This window comes from Sminthopsis crassicaudata, chromosome 5 (assembly GCF_048593235.1).
Source record: "Sminthopsis crassicaudata isolate SCR6 chromosome 5, ASM4859323v1, whole genome shotgun sequence".
Taxonomy (NCBI): domain Eukaryota; kingdom Metazoa; phylum Chordata; class Mammalia; order Dasyuromorphia; family Dasyuridae; genus Sminthopsis; species Sminthopsis crassicaudata.
The window spans coordinates 52,625,198-52,646,961 of NC_133621.1; the positions used below are offsets into that span (position 1 = coordinate 52,625,198).

Genomic DNA, 21,764 nt, shown 5'->3' on the forward strand with positions numbered 1-21,764 from the left:
GAGACCAAGATTCTTAGATTCACAAAGTAGAAATGAAAAAAAGTCTTTCAAGTTCTGCATCATAAACTCCTCAGGGAGTTATGTCCAAGGAAGAGCGACCCTATGAGCAACAACTCACCACCTCCATCTGCTCGCGGTCCAAATCCTCACAGATGCCATTCCCACAGAGAGCTTTCGAGCCCTGGCGGCAATCGTTATGCGCAGAAGCACATTGGGGTCCATAGTTCTCGGGTTTGCAGGTGCAGCTGTTGATTACATCATACTATCATGACACAAAACCTTCATGCAGCATTGGGACAAAAATTAATTGGAATTGAAAGTCAGGGATGTTAAAAGCTAACCATGAAATAACAGGCCAGCAATAAAAAAGCTACAGATTTGGGTCTCAGAGGAAAAAAGTCTTTTTTACAGAGACTGCACGGTCTAGTGGGTCGAATGTGAAAGCAAGCAAAATCCAATGCCACTGGGGCCATTGATTCATTACCAAGGTCGGACTGACTCCGAAAATTCCCAAAATGCCGGGTCACTAGACAGAACTTCCAAAGATTAGTTTTCCAAGAACTGGTGGTATACTGCAGAACACATCGACTCCCTTTATTTTATTCTATTAAGACCTATGATTACACTGATTTAGAGATTCACTGCTGGGTACTCCATCTTCCAACAGAGAGCAATCTATAGTCTTAGAGAGTTTTCTGGACCCCAAGAAATTAAGTAATTTGCCTAAAATCACACAGGATGATAAGATCATATATTTAGAGCCAGAAGGAAACTTAGAAGTCCAAGCCCTTTGTTTGATTCTGAAGGGAATCTTTTGCTGAGCCATAATATAAAACCATCACCCACAAAAATGATTGTCTAATTGCAGAGACTTTAAACACCATAGTGAGCTCTTAGAAGAGATATTTGTCAACTATGGAGACTTGGGAACAGTGTTCCTCAGAGCACATCCTGCAGTGTTTTTGCTTTGGTTTGCTCCGAATACTAACAATCATGGAAAATTCCTAATATCAATAAGCAAAGGCTATAAAAATCAAAATAGATTGTAACTCTTAAGAAAGATGTCTGATCTAGTATTAGCAGAGATACCCCAAAACAAACAAAATGGGTTAATAGCTATTTCATTAGTAAATGGTACTTTCATGTTTTCCAAGGTTGCCTTTCTCATTAAGATAATGCCATAGATTAATGACAACAAATCACTGGATCGAAGAAGGAAATTCAATTATGGATCCCCAGACTCATATATAGATCTGTCTGCCTGCTTCTCTCTCCCTCCCTACTCTCTTTCTTTCTCTTTCTCTCTCTCTCTGTCTCCTTTCTCTGTCTCTCTCTTTCTCCCTCTCCCTCTCTCTCTCCCATCTGTCACTTGTCTCTCTGTCTCTGTTTCTGTCTCTCTCTCTCCCTTTCTTTTCTTCTCCCTCTAGCTCTGTTTCTCCATCTCTGTCTCTATCTCTGTCTCTCTGTCTCTGTCTGTCTCTCTCTTTCTCTCTGTCTCTGTCTGTCTCTCTCTCTCACTCTCCTTTCTTCTCTCTCTGTGTGTCTCCTTCTCTCCCTCTCCCTCTGTCTCTGTGTCTCTCCCTCTCTGTTTCTCTTTGTCTCTGTCTCTCTGTCTCTGTCTCTATCTCTCTCTGTCTCTCTGTCTCTCTCTCTGTCTCTCTGTCTCTCTGTCTCTCTGTCTCTCTCTCTCTCTCTCTCTGTCTCTCTCTGTCTCTCTGTCTCTCTCTCTGTCTCTCTGTCTCTGTCTCTCTGTCTCTCTCTCTCTCTCTCTCTCTCTCTCTCTCTCTCTCTCTCTCTCTCTCTCTCTGTCTCTGTCTCTCTTTCTCTCTCTCTCCCTCTCTCTCTCCCTTCCCCTCTCTCTCTCCTCTCTCTCTCTCTCTCTCTCTCTCTCTCTCTCTCTCTCTCTCTCTCTCTCTCTCTCTCTCTCTCTCTCTGTCTCTCTCTCTCTCTCTCTCTGTCTCTCTCTCTCTCTCTCTCTCCTTTTCCCTGTGTCTTTCTCTCTCTGTTTCTCTTTGTCTCTGTCTCTCTGTGTCTGTATCTTTCTGTCTCTGTTTCTCTTTCTCTTTGCCTCTTTCTGTGTGTTTCTCTTTGTTTCACTCTCTTTCTCCTTGCTTCTCTCTGTCTCCTTCTCTCCCTCACTCCTTCTCCCTCTCTATCTCTCTATTTCTCTTTCTCCTTCCTCCCCCCTTTCTTATAGGAAATTGATTGAATTATAGGAATATAAATTGGATTTATATTGAATTGTTGGGAATATAAAGCACTGGATATTTAATCCTTTCCATGCCTGACAAAGAGAGTCTAATTCAATTTTAAAAGCATTGAATATGTACCCACTATGGGCTAGATTCTAGAAATACAGAGACAAAAACGGAACTCTGTGCCCTGGAGGAGAGAGTATGCTATTTTATTGGATCTGAGTATTCTTTCATCCCTGCCAAACTGAGTTGTACATATGAAGAAATGAAGGTCCTGGGAGAAGGGAAAAAATTTCCTCGAGGTCACATGAATACAAGGGCCAGAGTCAAGTTTCAAATGCAAGCTCTCTAAGGCAAAAATTTTGGTACTTTCCACTGAACCACCCTGCTTCCCATCGCCACGTCTGTTCTCACACAGACTCTATTTTCCAAATAGCACGTAAGCTTTAATTACAGAACACCAACTCTGTGGTTTTTTGGTCCTTTCTTTTGAAGAGAATCAATGACATCAGGGTCTTGACTCATGTGTGAATTGGACTTAAGGAAGGTCTACCTCACTCTTTCTTCCAGAGTCTTGTAAGATGACCTAAATATGCTGCCCTTGCAGCAAATGACCAGGTGTCTTTGATGTCCTCCAGAGTCTGCTTCGGCTGCTGGAACACACTGTTCTCATCCAGTCATTCCAAGGGGGGAGACTCAACATGCATGGGGCAGACACCCTCCCTAACTCACCCTCAGTCTGAAGTTCACCCTCAACCTGGTTTAGCCCAACAGCTGAGACCGTTTTACTGGGTATGGCCACTGGACACATCACAGGTGAGAGATGAGTGCCCGGGAGACGCCAAAGGTAAATGAACCATCCTGAAAAGAGCCTGACAGTGCTCCCACCAGGGGTAATCCTGTCTGAACACCCCATTCACCCCAAACAGGGAGGTGTGATGCTCGGTGGTTAGAGGGCCAGCTCTGGAGTCAGGCAGCTAGGTGATACAGTGCTGGACCTACAGTCAGGATCACTCATCTCAGACTAGCTGTGTGACTCTGGGCAAGTCACTTAATCCTACTTGCCTCAGTTTCTTTATCTGTCAAATGAGCTGGAGAAGGAAATGGCAAACCACTCTGGTCTCTTTTCCAAGAAAACCCCAAATGGGGTCATGAAGAATTAACACAACTGAAACAATTGAATAAATATCAATGTAACAAGGTGATTGATCAAGGAATAATAGTTCTAGGATGAGCTAGTAATCATCAAAAAAAAATCTCACACTTAATATTTGGAACAAATTCAAGAACATCTGGCAGCTCAGGAGAAGTTAAATATACTTCTGCAGTTACAATTTAAATGATATGGACCCATCCAGTCCCATCTTAATACAACCAGCTAACTAGCTGATTCACTCCTACAGAGGCCATAGTTTAAAACCTAACCACTGTCTAGTTAATAGAAGGGTGGTCTAAGTGCATCCTTTTAGTTTAACGAGTGTTTTTAAGTCTACCTCCTCCCTTCCCCCACTTCCATCATTCTGATTCTTCAAGAAAGAAAAAATGCTTCAAAGCCTTTTAAACTGAGTCAAAAGGTCTAGGGGTGAGAGCTGGATGCCATGAGTCCCAGTCCCAGGGGATGAATTAAATCCAAAGTAATCAGGACAACAAAAGAGCCTGTTCTCTGGAGCAGCATCGAGAGGTAGTAAAATATTATTGCATAGTCCCTTTGAAGCTGCTCAGGGCAGGGCCTCTTGGTAGAGGAGAGACCTTCAGTGATAATAAATGATTTCACTCTGCTATTTTCCTTATCCTTTGAGGTAGAAATATTTACTGTTTTGCCAAGGAGGGTGGAATGGGGTCTATTACTCATTAGCATTTATAAAGCACCGTATCTTTTAAGAAGTTGACAGTCATGAATCCCATTCCCCCTTCTCTAACAAGGGAGCCATAGACCTGGGCCATGGACACTTTCAGGGGGCTTGTGAAGGTGGATGGGAAACAAAAATTGCCTTTTTGTTTTCACTACTCTAATTGAAATTTAGCATTTCCTTCTGGGATGACTTGCTTCTGAAGGGGGTGGAGGGTGGGGACATACGTTTCACCAGGCTGCCCCAGAGTCCCTGGCACAAACAAGCTTAGGCACCTTGATTTATGAGGAGCCCAACTCTGATTTCTCACCAAGTAAGAGGGGGAACCTTGACTTCTAAGCAGTTGAGCTGCAAAGCTCAGCACAAAACTGACTCACAAATACTGAGCTTGTACAACCCGGTCTGACTCAATATGCAGCCTGCCTTTGCTGGATTTCTGCTTATATTTCCCAAAGGGTTTTTAAGCTTTTCATGAAAGACACTTTAATCTCACATAATTAATGCAGCCCAAGCAAGAATCCTGAGTTTTACAGTTCTATCATGGAAATTGCACAAAGCTAGCATTGAACATTTGTTTTTGCACTTGTCTATTTTCTTCGTGTCTTCAGAAAGAATCCCATTTACTTGCCCATTTGTACCACTCCTCCTTTTTTAAAAGTAGGACATTTGTTTTAGGGGATATGACACTTCCTTCCTCCCTCACCAAGGTACCAAATTCCCTATAGGAAAAACTACAATAGGGAATCTCATCCCTATGTCATAGATGGAACCTTATAGCTTCAACAGTGACTTCTCACTTCAGGGTTTGCTATTAAAATAACACTTTTTTAAAATGTCTTTTTAAAAAAGAATTCTAAAAAAATTAGAAATAATTGTATCACCCTGGAAAGCCAATCTCTATGTCCCAAAATAATTTTAACCACTGAATACAAAGAGCATGAATTGAATGGGGACATTTTTTTAAAATCTCTAAACATAGTGAGAATGCATTCTAACACCAGTGGAATGCCAGTAAATAGTTGTGGGGGTTGAAAAGAGATTGGATTTTTTTTCTTTTTCATTTTGCAGAAGAAAATCATAAAGCATTGTGGGAAACTTTAGCATAATGCACCAGTCTCTTCCCACTTTCAAAATTTGTCACCTAATTAGGTATTAGCTGGCCTGCCATAACTTAAAGGCTCTAAACCTGTGTTCTATGTTTGTTCTGTTACTATATTTCAATATAATTGGCTTACTTAGTAATCCTATGTTTTATTTTAGGCATGTAAAGACATTATTCTGAAAAGGGTTTAAGTTCTCAAAATGTGTGCTGCAACTAGTAGTTGTAGTAGTTATAGTAATAGTCATAGTGGTAGTGATGTAGTAGAAGTAGTAGTAGTCATAGTCATAGTATTAACAATAATAACAACAGTAATAAAGTTAACATTTATAAAGTGCTTTAAAGTTTACAAAGGTTTATTACATCTACCTACCCACTCACCCACCCACCCATCTATCTATCTGTCTATCAACATTGCATCCCATTTTGCCCACAACCACTGATGAAATAGGGACCGTAATTAAGTCTGCATTCTGGGGGGTAATAAAGCCAAATAAGGCTGAAAAGTAGAAGTAATATCAGAACCTGAGGCTATTCGTCAAGGATATCTGCAAGGAATAAGAGATCAGGCTTTCTGCAGAATTAAAAAGGCAAAGGTTAGGCCCCAGATATCACCCAACTGTGGATTATAAAAGTGGTGGCAGCCTGTAGTGAGTACATCTTAAATCAAAAGCGTCTAGGTTTACTATAAATTATCAGAAGAGATGAGAATTTTTTGCTTTATATGTGGATTGAACTCGTGGTCATTTCCTCCTACAATTTCAATGAAATATGGTGAATGCCCAGAACAAGCTGAGACTTGCAAAAAATTATGTGTATATATAAAATATATATGTATATAGGCTTTTAAACTATGTTCAGGATAAGATGAACAAGCAGAATGAGACCATGGCTTAGGGAATAAATATGTTCATGTTAATGAAAAATACCGACAAGGAAGAATTTCTCAATTTCTACAGCATTTTGCTTTCATTTTCTCTAATAAGCAGAGTAATATTCAAACTCAACAAGCAATATGAAGAGGAAATTAAAGCCCAGTGTTGAGAAAAGTTATAAAAGGTACTAAAAAAAAAAAAAAAGTACCATGGAACTGAAAACAAACCAAAAAAAAAAAATGCTCATCAATTGGGGAATAATTAAATAAATTAGAACACATGAGTGTAATGGAATATTGTTGCCCAAGTCTAATCCCACATGTTCTTATCTGGAATCCTACCACCAATTAATATCTGCCAGCAGCCTCAGATATGTCCTTAACAAGTGAGGAGCCTTCTGGGTCTCATCTGGGCCGTAGAGGGTCCAGATCAAAATAAAGAGCTCAGCAAGGACGCAGTCCATAGTATAATTCAAAGATAGGGAACAATTGTGGCCAGATAATTATTGGGTTAGTATCTGATGCAAAGGGTAAAAGGAGTATTTATCAGAGACAGAAAGGCAATGAAGCAGTCATAAGAGGATAAAAAGAAAGATATCAATGCAAAAGTTTCTTAGAAAATAAGCAAGAAAGTAGGTGACAAGAAAGTTACAAGAAGTTGTTCTTTATTATAGTATATATTTATTACATTTTTTTTGTCACCCAGTCATTATCTTAGGCAAGATTTGAACTCACATCTTCCTGACTCTAGATCCTGCACTCTATCCAGAGTGCTACAGAGTGATGTGACAGTCAGTGTTGAACAAGGAGTCTACGCTTAGAGAGAGAAAGGTATATAAAGAAGTTGATGCTCGGGCGACTCCTCCCCTGGTGGCTAATAATACTCCATCTCTTTTATCCTTTTGGTGTCTCCCTCCACATTAATGAATCCTTTGTGCTATGAAAAGTAATATCTCTCCCTAGGATTTTGCTCATCTCCATCATTCTCTGGGCACCAGGATATTATTAGTCAAAGCTTATTGACTGGTTGGGATAAGTCATTGACCAATATCAGCCCTATTGGTCTGATTAGAATCATGTCTAAGGGGACAGTTCAGTATACCTAGGCAAGGGACTGTGCCCTTTCATTGAGAAATCTCTAAGACTTCTTCCTCCGTGATTTTTTTTCTGAAGCAACTGGTATTAAGTGACTTGGCCAGGGTCATACAGATAAGAGTCTGAATCACATCTGAACTCAGATCCTCCTGACTTCAGGGCTGTTGCTCTATCCACTGCACCCCCTAGCTGCCCCTTCCTCAGTGATTCTACAGCCCTCTCATTGCTTATCATTTGCTAGTATCAGTTGTTACTCTATTTTTATTAAACATTAAGCTCTCTCCAAGATACCTCTATCACATTGGCAACAATGGATGACACAGGTGGGGAAAAAGATTTATTATGTTCCCTGCCAGGCTTCCCCCAAGAAAACCTGATTTAAAAAAAAAATGCCCAAGGTTACCTGTAACTTCCTGCTGTATTAAAGCACGTGCCTCCATTCTGGCAGCTCAGAGGTGTTCCAGCATAAATCTCACACTCGTTCACATCCGCTGAGCAGACAGGGCCCTGAGTTCATAGAAAGATTAAATTTGATCTCCAGCGTGGATTAAGGAAAGGTTTAGAGTGCCAAAATCAATCGTGTATCTTTAGTACTTTCAAAGACCTGCCCTCACGGACATCGGCTCAAAGCAATGGCACTTCCAATGTGAACAAGGATTATGTGTCAATCCTTCCTATGTCAATAAGTCCTCATCCTACTGTGGTAATAGACATCCCGGGATTTAGGAATTATGAGAGTGAACAAATAAGATTGAGGAAAAAAGCAGCAACCTTTGTATCCACTAAGCACTTTCTCCTCCTTCTCCTCCTCCTCCTCATCATCATCATCACCACCAGAAACTGAGAAAAGGGGTAGGGTAGGATGGGAAAGACAAAGAAGGTTTTCTTCTAAGACCTTCCAAGCTCAATCATTTTATTTTAAAGCAGATGAAAAATAACATGACCTACAAAACATCTTTGTGTGAAAGTACTCTTGATTTCTTGGTAATTCAGTAATCTATCTAACCGTATTTTTCTTTGTTTTCATCTGTGGATAGAAAACTATAATCAATTCCAATACCAGGGCAGCATAGCTCTAGAAACACCCTACTAAGAACTAGTCATGTTCTAATTCTAGGGACACATTGCTACTGACTCTTTAGGTGAGAGGAAACAAAGTGACTCACCTTCCAGTTGTGGGGACAGAGGCAGAAAAAGGAATCGAGTAGGTTGAGGCAGGTACCACCATTCTGACAGGGGTTACTGCTGCAAACTTTTCTTTGGACTGTCTGAAAAAAGATAAACATAAGGAGAGCAGTTTGACTGAGGCACCAGGAGGATGCCCAGACAGGCACTAACTCTTATTCCTAGAAAGTCATCTTTCTAACGGATTGATTCTTCCTCAGTTCTCTTTTGATCCCATTGAGTATATTAACAATTTCCCAATGCTTTAACATTCAAATGCAGGGCACAGTTGGGAGCAGATTCTCATCCTAATTTTTAAAAAATACATCTCACCTAGGGGAATCGATATTTAGACATCAAGAATAAATGGGAATTTTTATCTAAGAGGTCTCAATTGAAGCATTCATTGATCACAGAAGTTATTATTGGACTAAGGGAACAAATAAAAGTTCCATCTGCATTTCCATGTTACTCTTATTCTTCATACTGCTGGGCATTTGGAATCTGATCAGTCACCACTGTTATCCTCTTTGAATAAAACGGGTCTAATTTTCATACACTCGCCACTCCATTGGTCAAGTGATTTCTTTCTGTTCAAAACAGACTCACTGTTGTCCAGAAAACCTGCAGGAGTCTTCCTGAGAGCTAAATATCAGTTCTGCAGCCTAAGACCTTTAGTGTCTTTGGATTCATGAGAAACTTCTAAAGACGTGGCAAGTGATCCATCTGAGGAAATATTCTACGGTTGAATCAATTTGTCTAACCATATTTCCATTAAGGGTGAGGGTACAGGGATCTGAGAGAGAATTATTCTTTGGTTGTTCTCATAAATTTCCTAGATAGGTTATTTGTTTTACCAAAGCAAGGTTTTATTTAGATATAAGAACAAGTCTAGAATGAATACTTTGGTTTTAATTCTTGCTCTATAGCAGTTAATCTGCAAAAGATGGAGCATTAGCTCAACTCTTCTCCAGAAATACAATACGAAAGCTGAGAATAGATGGTCTATTATGAAAGCCTATTAAATCACTAATAAAAATTACTGGCATATATATATATATATATATACATACATATATATATAATGGCATATGTATATGTATGTATATATACATATATGGGTGTGTATATATTTTTATTTATATATATACAGATATACAGATATACATGCATGAATACATACACACACACACACACACATATTTGAGGGTAAACTAAAAATCTTAGTCCAGATTTAGGCTTTAGTAGTTTAAAACTGAACTAAGACTTTTGGCACACCTTGTATGTGATTGTGAGGTTTCCAGAGATTCATAAATATTATCTCATTTGAATCTCACAAAAACCCCTAAAAAGCATTATTGTCTCCATTTTACACAGGAGCACAGCACAGTTTATAGAAGACAAATATCTGTCTAAAGTTTGCAGTCGGTAAATGTCCACTATGCCAAGATGGATGCCAAAGATAATAAGTCTTTGCCATGTTGTCTCTTCCAATAAGATTATGGATAAAAGAAACAATGGATTTTTCACCAAATGCCAGCATTTCAGAATGAGGCGGTAGTCCTTCCAGCTTGAAGGAGAAAGATTCCATCCAATTTAATGCAATCTATTTGACCAGGCAGGTAGTAAGTTTCTAGGGTGCATTGTTGCTCCTTCACCTCTAACTTTTTTCCTCAGTAAATGACTCCAACTGAAAACTTAGGCAGGCTCATGGATGAGAAACCTATAAGAGGTTATTTAAAAACACAAGACTGTTTTGGAACACATTCCTGTCCTCTGAGGTCTAGGTCAAGCAGGATAATTGTGGCCCCCAAAGTACAGGTTGGATGAGCCAGGAAGCTGATCCAGAACCATAACGTCATTCATAATCAAGCCCTAAGGTGACCTAGTGAATCTGTCCCCCGACAACAGTTTTACCAAGGAGGCTATTGTGTTTTCAAAGCAAAAGAAAAACTTTTGTGTTTGATACACTGAATACTTACCTGCTGTAAACTTTGGAATCTCCTCTGAAGATCCATAAGCTGTCCAGAAAAACAGGAAAATAAAAGTGTTTTAGACATAAATTGCCTCTATACAGTTCACAGACCTCTATTATACTCATGTTTTATTGAAATCATGAACTCAATTTAATTGCACAGTTATCAGTGTCAACTTACCAAGTGACTATGGTAGATATACATAGCAAAAGACATAAAATTTAGATAAGACATGGTCCTTTCCCCACAGAAAGGGCTTTATTCCCTACTAGGGGATAACCCAAATACAGTAGGGAAACATAAATGCATCGGAAATACAAAACGAAGGGTTGTTATCTACAAGAGGCAGGGCAGGATATGGGTTTAGGAGAAGCATAGCTGAGTTGGATTTTAAAGGACCGACAGACATTCAACAGGTGAAATGGAGGAGAAGATGCTAGACACGAATAATGCAATAACCAGATTTATAGAAGAGATCTGTCCGGTGCAGGTTTGGGTTGGGAATCATAAAGCATGGTTGGGATATAGCATGTATGAAGTGTCAGGATACTAGATAAGACTAGAAAGATGAACTAAAACCACTAAGACTTGGAAGCCTATAACTGGACTATGGCTCTGGATAGGTTACCTTATTCAAAAGAACAGTAGACCTAAAAGGGAGAGGGGTAGTATCATATATTAAGAAGAAGAGGGGTAGTATCATTTTAGAAAATCCAGGAACTAGAAGAAGAGAGTATGATGCAGAAAGAGTATGTGGGCAAAGGTCAAAAAAGGAAAAAGTGCTTTTATCAAACACCTGGACAGAAAGAAAATTTAGATAAGGAGTTTGGCAAATACAAGTGTAGCACAGAGGCAGAATAAAGTAATGATAGGGGGCAGCTCTGTGGCGCAGTGGATAGAACACCAGCCCTGAAGTCAGGAGGACCTGAGTTCAAATCTGGTCTCAGACACTTAACACTTCCTAGCTGTGCGATCCTGGGCAAGTCACTTAACCCCAGCCTCAGGGAAAAAAAAATAATAAAGTAATGATAGAGCACTTCAATTATATGAACATATTTAGGAGCTCTCCCTCCATCAAAAGCAGAACAGAAAATTTTTCCTTGACTTGACTTAGGGATAGTGTCATACTTCAAAAAGACAGAGGAATTATTGAGGGAAAATTCAACTCCTAAGCTGATTCTCACTAACAAGAACTACTTAATGGGATCCTTGAAGGAAAATGAACACTCTATATGATAGAAAGGTAAATGTAATCTGGAGTCAGAAAGTTACCCTAAATTTCAAGAAAAGTAGATATACAGTAGAATCTAATGCAGGTAACAGAATATAGATGCAAAAACAAGATCTTGAAAATCTGTTAGGAATTCTAAATATGAGACTGAGCTGAGGCTGGTTGATAAGAAAGATAAGGTCAAGAAGAAGAAGGTTGCAAACGTCATGGGGGTTAGGAAATGGAGAATCAGAGAAGTAAGAGGACTTTTTTTTTATATAGATGACATAATGATATACTGGGAATAAGAAAGAACAGAGCCACTCAATTCATATTTTGTTTCTTTTCTTTTTCTTTCTTTTTTATGTATTCAAAGGAGAATTATCTCTGCCCTGAAAATGAGAGGATAAAAATGACTGAGTTGATAACCAGATGAAGAATAACCTGAGGTGCTCAAAGACCTCAAGCAAGTAAATTTCATTTATTGAGCAACAATCAGTGATATCTGAAAGATCTTAGAAAATAGGAGACACATTACAAAAGTGAATAAGTACCAATGTCTCAACTTTCCAAAAAAAAACAAAAAAGAGAGAAAAGGACCAAGTTGCCAACTAGAGACCAGTGAATCCCTGGGAAAATTCCAGGAAGGAACGTTAAAGAGAAAGTTGGCAAGCATCTAAATAGGAAGTGACTGCAAATAGCCAGTGTGCCTTCATCAAGAACAGGTCATGGCAGACTAACTTCATTTCTTTTTCTGATAGATTACTAAGTAGCTAAGGGGAGTATTATCTTACTTAGATTGTAGCAAAGCTTTTGATAAATTATTTCATGCTCTTCTTGGAGAAAAGATGGAGAGTGATGAATCAGATGGGAATGGTCAGATAGATGAAGTAGAGGGATGGTCAGAGTCCAGGAGTGGTTGTGAATGGTCAGTGTCCGTAGAAGCATGTCTCCCAAGGGAGGACTCCATGAAGCTGTGGTTGGCTTTGTGCCTTTTGCCATTTTTCTCAATGACTTGGATAAAAGAATAAATATCATGTGCATCAAATATGGAGACAATGCAAAATTTGTCTTTGTATCTCCAACATACAGCACAGCGTCTGGCACATAATAAATACCTAATATAATAAATGTTTATTAATTGACTAACTGTAGTTAACACACTGAGAGAACAGTATCAAGATCCAAGGACAGACTAGAATACTTAGCTACATCACCTAATAAGATGAAATGTAATAGAGTTAAGTATAAAGTCTTACACTTAAATATCAAAAAAAAAAATCACTTTTCAGAGTATAAGGTGGGAGGGGGAGATACAGACAGCAACGGTTCAGAAGAGGATCTGAGGATTTTGATGGACTACAAACTCAATATGAATAAGCAGTGTGATGTGACAGCCCCGAAAAGTTTAGGGGCTGCATTAAAAGGAACAAAGTTTCCAGAAAAAAGGGCCTAGTTCCATTATACTCTGGATACCCATCATATTTTACCTGGAGTATTTTGTCTTTTTCTGAGCATTGCCTGTAGTTTAAAAGGAAAATCTGAAACTAGATTTTAAGGGTCTGAAATACTAGCCAATTGAGTTTGAACTTTACCGAGTGGGAATTAAAAAGCCACTAAAAGATTTGTTAGCAAAGGAACGATGTGTAAAACAACATTATTCTAATAGTGGCAGATTGTAATTGGGAAAGAGTCAAGATAGGAAGATCTGCAAGGAATCTATGGAAATATCCCAGTTAGGTAGCAATTAAACTAGAACCAGAGTTGGATAATGATAAAAGAGGAAGAACCGGATGCAAGTAATATTATATATTTTGGGTTGATAGTAATTGGTGAGAGATTGATAGCAGTAATCTATTAGTGGTAGATTAAGTAATGGGGAGAAACAAATCGTGACAAGTGCTAGAACATGGAGCCCTGTGTGAATGAACCAAAGGACTGTTTATTTTTAAATTCTCTATCTTGAATCCGGAGGATTTCTTTTTCTCATTCCTTCTTTCACTTTTCTATGCTATATATACTCTCACTTTGAAGCAAGATCTTGTGATAAGTGGAATACAGATTAACTGATTCTTTTTCTTCACCTTGAACTTCTCATGGCCGTTATGGAATTTCCATATCTCCAAGATTAATAATCAATCTGATACGCTTTCAGATAATTGTTGGTCAGATTAGAAGCAGACCATTAAACGAAGCAAGCCTAAATCAGAGGCTCCATGGTATTTTCCTACCTACTTCATTTTGTAGATAGAGCCCTTAGCCAATGAGGCTCAGATTTATAAGACTTTGACTCAATAAGACTCACAATTAATTGAAGACCAGACCCAATCATCCTCTCTTTAAAGGAAATTACTCAAAGTCTTGATTTAAGGGGAAATGCCATTTACTGAAGGAAAGAAATGTCAGACTCACCTGGTAACTGAGATGGGTGATTTGATATGAAACATTGTGAGGAAGTCCACTGCCACTCCTTTTTAACTCTATAATCTCATCCTTGTTTTTTTGGATCTAATGTTTAAAAAAAAGTATACATGCTGAAATCTCTGGGAATAATCATTCGTGAATAACAAGGACTTTATTACATATTAATCAATATTAGAAATAGTATATTATTTTAAGTACTAAGATCTTGTACTTTATTATGTCATTCATAATATCATGTATCATGAAGAATAAGTGAAAAAAGCCATGATACAGTTTTACATGATTTCATTAAAAAAACAACAACACATTAAATGTCTTTAGCATAAAATATTCCTATAATAACAACTCCAGCTTATCTTTAAAAATGACTCTATTGCTTACAACAGTTGGTAAGGAGGCTATGACTGGGAACGAAAAAAATTAAACTCTGTCTTCCCATATCTATCACTTCTCCTTCCCCCATCTCTTCTATCATTGGACTTTTCCATTTGCAGCTGAATTTTTGCCAAGTCTAGGGCATATGTCCATGAACTATAGGTTATACTTGGCTTTCTTTCTCCTTTCTGGAACTGCTGCTCTAGTCACCAGATCCTTCCTATACCATTTTCGAAATATACTCTCCCTCTCTTCCTCCATTCACTATGGTCAGAGCAAAAGTTCAAGGAATATTTCTTTATACATTTATTCCATTTCAAAATTTTTTTAAAAAATTACCTGATTTAAGCATTCACCAAGATCTTCTTCATTGATTTTAATTTTCCCCTGAGTTCCAGTCCTAAACTCAATACTTTGGGCCGATCCAGTAATGAATACTAAGTTGCCCCTCTCTGAGGTCATACGAGGCCTATGTTACCAAATCAGAGAAAGCATCATTAGGTTTTAGATTTGTCACGAATGATCTATCACAGCAAAACCTCCCACTGAAGTCCTGAGAAACCTTATTAATCCTCATTTCAGTCATCTGCCTGAATTGCAAATCCAATGAAATGATTTCCTCCAGATTCCCCCATCAGTTTCCCACTTATTTGCAATTATTCTGTGTATAACAAAAATATTCCAGAGAAGTAGCTGAATTTGAAGAACCCTTATTCAGTTGCAAACTAATTATTGGAATATTGACAGACTAGGAAATCATGAGGACATTATAGAAGTCAGTGCTCTCATTTGTAGAATGTTACTTTTGCATCCTTCTTAAACTGAATTTTACCTCCTGCATTGCTTCCTCTAGATAGGTATGAAATCTGACAAGGATTGTTAGATTCTAACTAACTTGCAAGAATGGCTAATTTAAGTACTCACTGTTGTTGGTAGTTTATATTTCTCCTTTGGCGATGCAATTCATGGTGCTCAGATTTACCATCTAATCCTGTAAGTATCAATAAAAGAACCAAAAGGCAAATAAGAGGAACTGGCCAAGACATGATCCTTACCACCCTCCTGAGAGGGTTTGATAAGGCAGACTGAGCCTGTTCTCCAGCAGGATGAATGTCTGAATTTGAAGAGCCGTAAGCTCCACAATTGGACTTTGTCCTGTGGAGCCACAAAGTTCTCACATTCCTCCTTCTTCCCCCTGAAAGCTACGTTACTTTACCTTTCCCAGAAGAAAGGTAAATGATCTTAGATCTAAATGGGTACTCTTCAACTTTCAAGAGGTCAAAATCTACCTTTAAGTGGTGCATGATTTAATCATTATCTGTTTGACCTTTGCAATAGAGGAAAACTACTTTAGAAGAAGCCATTGGAAATTACCCAGAATAAGGCTGGGAAGTAGCTTTCCTAGTGAATTCTGTCAAGTTTTTATCTTAGTGACCTATGGAATCTGGGATTCAAAAGTGTTGAGATTGGTCTAAAAAAGACAACCTGTCTTTATCACCTATGTTATCCTCTGTTTTTTCTCACCATGAAAAGTCTTCCATAGCTGAAGGAACAAAGCATCCTGGGGAAGAAGGAGGAAGTTTGTGCAAGGTAATTCAAATAACTGGAACTATCTCCACAGCTACTTTCCCTCAGACCCTCATGGAGATAGAACCCAAAGGTCTTGGGAATAACCCAACTCGATGAACAATGCTCCTTGTAGTCTATGCTCTGCAGCCAGCACAGAAGGAACCAGTTACTGTGAAGGAGAGATGCATTTCTTTGTCATCACAGCATCAGCTGCAACCATCATCCTGGGAAGCAACCTCTCCGTGGAGATAGAACCTGGCAGCTGATTCTGTGGGTACCACATCCTTCACCTCATCAGCAATTAATCCGAGATGCAAAAATAAAGTTCTCACCACCAGAGCCGACCTTGGCCCTGACCAACAGCTCATTATCAGAAACAGATATGGCTATCTGCAGAAATGACATTATCTTAAAAATGAATTGCAATCCACTTTGCCTCAAAGTCCTGAGGCTCACGTGGCCAGCTGAAACTGATGGGCGTTGTCACTTCCATTACAATTGTTTTTCTTTTTGTATATGAGGAGATTTGCACATAATAAATGCTTAGTAAATTCTTTTTCAGTCTTTCACCTACCCATCCAGCCATTCATTCACAGAAGTTTGCCTCTTCTTTTATCTTTACTTATGCTACTTTTTGTGCATGACCTAACTCTTATGCTTCAAAGAAAAAGTCCATTATTTTTATTTAAAAAAAAAAAAAAAAAAAACAATCCCATGTCACCTCCATAAACTCTTTCCTGATCATGTCAGCTCTCAATTCTTTTGTTTTTCAGAAGCCCTAAAGCTAGATATCTCCGTGGAGAAGTTGCTTTCTAGAAGAATGGGAATGGCAGATAGGCAGATTGAGTATATGTCCTAACTAGTTGACTTGTTCAAAATGTTTTGGTGCTTATTCTGATGAGAACTTTGTCCACTTGCCTGAGAGGGGTTACTGCTAAAATTTCATGTCTTTCCTCAATAAATTTATTCCATTTACAATAAATAATTCAGGTGTCGGGTTATATGTTTTTTTTAATATTTGTGATTATTTATCATGGGCTATTATTCAATATTTTGTGTGGTTCTAAACAGCACGACTTAACAAATAGAACAGCCCAGGTTCCAGCCAACCTTTAATATTTACTAGTCATGTGACTTAACTGAGTTTTTTTTTTTTCCCTCATTCATAAAATGAGGATAATGAGTCCTTTCATACCTACCGGATCTGGTTGTGATTAAGGCTCAAATTCATAAACAATGTAAAGTTCTCTCCAAAAATTAAAGCATTCTACAAAAGCATCAGTAATCATTGTCTCTTTAATAAAACTAGCTTATGGTGGGTACTCAATATCTGTTCATCTGACTTTTAAATCTTCAAAATTTTGAAAGGGACCTAAGAAAGATGACATAAGATGTTTATAGAGAATCCTAAATCAAATACATCTTTATGCAGAATCCTAAATCCTTTCAGGTAAGGGATCAGATCTGCCAAATAGATTCCTATAGACTAGACTATTGGTTCAAAACATCTAAAAACACAAGCTTTATTTTCCTTAGAAGATTATGAGATGCCAAAAATTATTTTTCAATCTGTTAAGATCAACCACATGCCAACTACCTTTTCAATAAAAACAAAAGACATAAGATGGGGGTGGGGGGAGAAAAAGAAGATTTCCCTTGTACTGGGTGCTTTACAAATATTATCTAATTTGATCAACCCAGTGACGTGGATGTTATTATGATCCCCATTGAGTAGATGAGAAAATTGAAATTAAGTGAGTCTGGGGTCCCACAACTAGTAAGTATGATTCCATATATGGGAAGGAAGGAAGGAAGGAAGGAAGGAAGGAAGGAAGGAAGGAAGGAAGGAAGGAAGGAAGGAAGGAAGGAAGGAAGGAAGGAAGGAAGGAAGGAAGGAAGGAAGGAAGGGAGGAAGGAAGGGGAAGGAGGGAGGGAAGAAGGAAGAGAGGGAGAAAGGGAGGAAGGAAGGAAGGAAGGAAGGAAGGAAGGAAGGAAGGAAGGAAGGAAGGAAGGAAGGAAGGAAGGAAGGAAGGAAGGAAGGAAGGAAGGAAGGGAGGGAGGGAGGGAGGGAGGGAGGGAGGAAGGAAGGAAGGAAAGAATGTAGGAAGGAAGGGAAGGAAGGAAGGAAGGGAGGGAGGAAGGGAGGAAGGAAGGAAGGAAGGAAGGAAGAAAGGAAGGAAGGAAGGAAGGAAGGAAGGAAGGAAGGAAGGAAGGAAGGAAGGAAGGAAGGAAGGAAGGAAGGGAGGGAGGGAGGGAGGGAGGAAGGAAGGAAGGAAAGAATGTAGGAAGGAAGGGAAGGAAGGAAGGGAGGGAGGGAGGAAGGGAGGAAGGAAGGAAGGAAGGAAGGAAGGAAGGAAGGAAGGAAGGAAGGAAGGAAGGAAGGAAGGAAGGAAGGGAGGGAGGGAGGGAGGGAGGAAGGAAGGAAGGAAAGAATGTAGGAAGGAAGGGAAGGAAGGAAGGGAGGGAGGGAGGAAGGGAGGAAGGAAGGAAGGAAGGAAGGAAGGAAGGAAGGAAGGAAGGAAGGAAGGAAGGAAGGAAGGAAGGAAGGAAGGAAGGAAGGAAGGAAGGAAGGAAGGAAGGAAGGGAGGGAGGGAGGGAGGGAGGGAGGAAGGAAGGAAAGAATGGAGGAAGGAAGGGAAGGAAGGAAGGAAGGGAAGGAGGGAGGGAAGGGAGGGAGGAAGGAAAGAAGGAAGGAAGGAAGGAAGGAAGGAAGGAAGGAAGGAAGGAAGGAAGGAAGGAAGGAAGGAAGGAAGGAAGGAAGGAAGGAAGGAAGGAAGGGAGGAAGGAAGGAAGGAAGGAAGGAAGGAAGGAAGGAAGGAAGGCAAGGAAAGAAGGGAGGAAGGAAGGAAGGAAGGAAGGGAGGGAGGGAGAGAAGGGAGGGAGAGAAGGGAGGGAGAGAAGGGAGGGAGGGAGGGAGGAAAGGAGGGAAAGAGGGAGGGAGAGAAAAGGAGGTAGGACTGAGATATTCATATTCAGTTCATTTACCATTTACCATCATTTCAACTAAATATCATCATTTGAGAGGTAATGATGATATTTAGTAGAGAGTAGTGGGGAGCTATAAAAATATTTCCAGAGCATCAGTAAGGATAGTCTGATTGGTTCATCCAGTTTCATCCACAAAAGAAAAACATTGACTTGAGTATGAAGAGAACTATTTTCAAAGATCCAAAACTTTCAGATGAAGGATTGGTCTGTCTAAATTGGAGGGGCAGACAAGCATGCTATCCACATGTCTGAAGTATTTGTTCTGACCCTCTTGAAGCCTTGTTCCCCCACCCCTACCCCCAAGCACACAACCATTTTTATAAACATTTATTAAATGCAAGACACCAGACTTTGTGCCCAGGACACAAACAAACCAAGAGTTTGCATCGTCCACCACCCCTCAGTCACCACTACTGCTTGTTACTACTACCCCTCACCAGCATTCTTGGCTTTAGGAGTAGGTCAAGATTTTCGGTGGTCTGAGAGTATGAGGAAACAATGGCCTCTTGCTGGCTCCAAGGTGCACAATGGAGGCAGGCTGGATCTGCACAGGACCCTCTTCCTCTCCTTTTCTTTTTCCAACTAAAAAATGAATGCCAAAAAAAGGGTGGGTGGCTTAGTCAGCAACCTCATTTTTACTTTGCTAGAGCCCTGCGGTTTTGCTGTGGAATAAAGAGAATTTAGAATTGCTACCACCTGTATTCTAACACTTCTTTTCTGGAATCTTTCTTCTTTGATATAAAAGATAGGTAAAATATTTTCTGATGAGTAATCTAATCATTTTCTTTTGTGTTTTTCCAACTCATCATCTGGAAATAATTTTTCAAGTTAGCTCTTAAAAACACAGTGATGGCCATTAGGATTTTTTTTCCTTCTAAATTTAAGCGCTTAATCTTCCAGTTCTTTTATATTTATAGTAAATCTAATAGAATTAGGCCTAATTAAAACAATGCTTTTAAAACAAATCTGTCCAAAAGATCACCAAGTACCAAATCCTATCTGTATCCAGGCTCTATATAAAAGTACCATTGAATGAGTGATTTTACTCACCATACTGCCTACACAGGATGATAGAGTTTCTAGAGAGGGAATTGAATACAAATCAATCCAATCAAATGGAGCAAACTGTTAGAAAGAGCCATTGATGTACAGGACACTGTGCTAAATCTTGGCTCTGTAAAGATAAAAGGATTCCAACATCCCTCAAATAGCCTACAATCGACTTTAGGAGCTTTATGTGAGTGTGTGAGTGTGTGTGTGTGTGTGTGTGTGTGTGTGTGTGTGTGTGTGTGTGTGTGTGTAATACAACACATAAAAAGATAAATTTATATCTCCTGCAACTTCCTCCTGGATATCTTTCCTGACACCCAGGGTTGTTAATACTCTTCTCCTTGTCAAAGTAATGTGTGCCTGACAGATGATTTGTTTCCCAACTCAGCTCAATCAGTTGAGGCACAGTTGAGACAGCTTTGTAGAACAATAGAGTCAAATTCAAATAAAAATAATCCCCACTGATTGCAATTTGGTTTTTAAAAAAAAAACACAAATCAACATTATCTAGTTTATTATATTTTTATTTATTTTGTTAAACATTAAATTTTAATTTTAATTTTTAATCTGGCTTAAGGGGCTCATGAGAGTTTTTCTGGCCATTTAAGGCCAGGATGAACCTGACATCTCTGTTGTAGGTGTCTCTGCTGATCACAAGAGAAATGAAGGATTTCTCTTTTCTCCTCTCTCTCCCCCCAACCACGTTGGCCATAGCATAGCAGTGGAATAGGAGTTACTACATCCATTAGGGAGCAGAGAGAAACATAACAGCAGAGAAAGCCTGCTTCAGGACTGTTTGAAGGGTCAAAGGTTTTATATAAACCTGGACAGTTGATTATGGATATGAGGCAACAGGTTTTGGAAGGGAAGAGTAGGACTAGGAGTGGACCAGATCCACCAAGCCCAGCTGAGTGATGGCCCTAGAAGAAACTCCTAAGTGGAAGACAAAATGTGCATCCCAGGAGGCAGTTAGGGGGCCCAGGTGATAGAATGCTGGGCCTGGACCCAGAACAACCTGAGTTCAACCAATACTTACTTATAAGTAATGTTACTATAAGTAATAAATAATATTACTAATAAGTAATAAGTACTTATTAGCTGCGTGAAACTGGAAAAGTCATTTCACCCTTTTGGTCTCAGTTTCCTCATCTATAAAATTAACTGAAGAAGGAAATAGCAGACCACTCCAGTATCTTTGCCTTGAAAATCCCAATAGGGTCACTAAGAAATGAATGAACAACAGCATTGAAGGTAGTCTATGTAACGGTAGGAGAGAGAGCCAAATTCAGGTAGCAGGAGGAGGTGAGTTTGACCAAAATTCGAAGTAAGTGGAGGAGAATAATGTGAGGTAAAGGTAGGCAGGAGCCAGATTGTGCAGAGCTCTAAATACTCAAGCAAGGGAATTGTATTTTATCCTAAAGGCAAGATTAAGTCATTAAAAATTTGTGGGCAATTTGTTCTTTAGGACTTTGATAACTCTATGGAAGACAGATTGGAACAAGGAGAGGCCTGAATGTGGCAGGCTAATTGGAAAGCTGTTACAGCAGTCCAGATGAGAAGCAATAAGGGCTTGAATTATGGTGGTGGTTGTATGAATGGGAGGTCGACAGAAGATAGATGGGTGACAGTCTAGAAGTAGAAAAAGCAAGACTTGGCAACTTAGCAGCAGAGAGGGTGATTTCAGCAGGGTGATAAAGTCCGAAGCCAGATAGCAATGGGCTGAGAAACAAATAGGAGGAAAGAAATTGGAGGCAACGTGTGTAAATGGGTTTTCAAGGAATTTGGAACCAAAAGAAAAAGAGAGAGAATAATAACTTGAGGGACCAGTAAGGTTGATTGAAAGGGGGGACTTTGGGTGTTTGTAAGCTGTAGAGAAAGAGAGATGACTGAAGAGG

General features: G+C 39.3%; 1 protein-coding gene across 1 annotated transcript in view; it reads right to left on the reverse strand.

Moving 5' to 3' along the window:
• Positions 1-15,476, reverse strand: part of CUBN (cubilin) — a 290,121-nt gene extending 274,645 nt beyond the window's left edge. The window contains exons 1-7 of the mRNA XM_074266686.1: positions 15,187-15,476; positions 14,602-14,731; positions 13,876-13,971; positions 10,260-10,298; positions 8,280-8,381; positions 7,517-7,620; positions 119-245 (exon numbers count right to left, since the gene is read on the reverse strand). Coding sequence (XP_074122787.1) covers positions 119-245; positions 7,517-7,620; positions 8,280-8,381; positions 10,260-10,298; positions 13,876-13,971; positions 14,602-14,731; positions 15,187-15,308 — 720 coding nt within the window. The 5' untranslated portion in view covers positions 15,309-15,476. The remainder of the gene's footprint in view (positions 1-118; positions 246-7,516; positions 7,621-8,279; positions 8,382-10,259; positions 10,299-13,875; positions 13,972-14,601; positions 14,732-15,186) is intronic.
• Between the last annotated feature and the right edge of the window lie 6,288 nt (positions 15,477-21,764).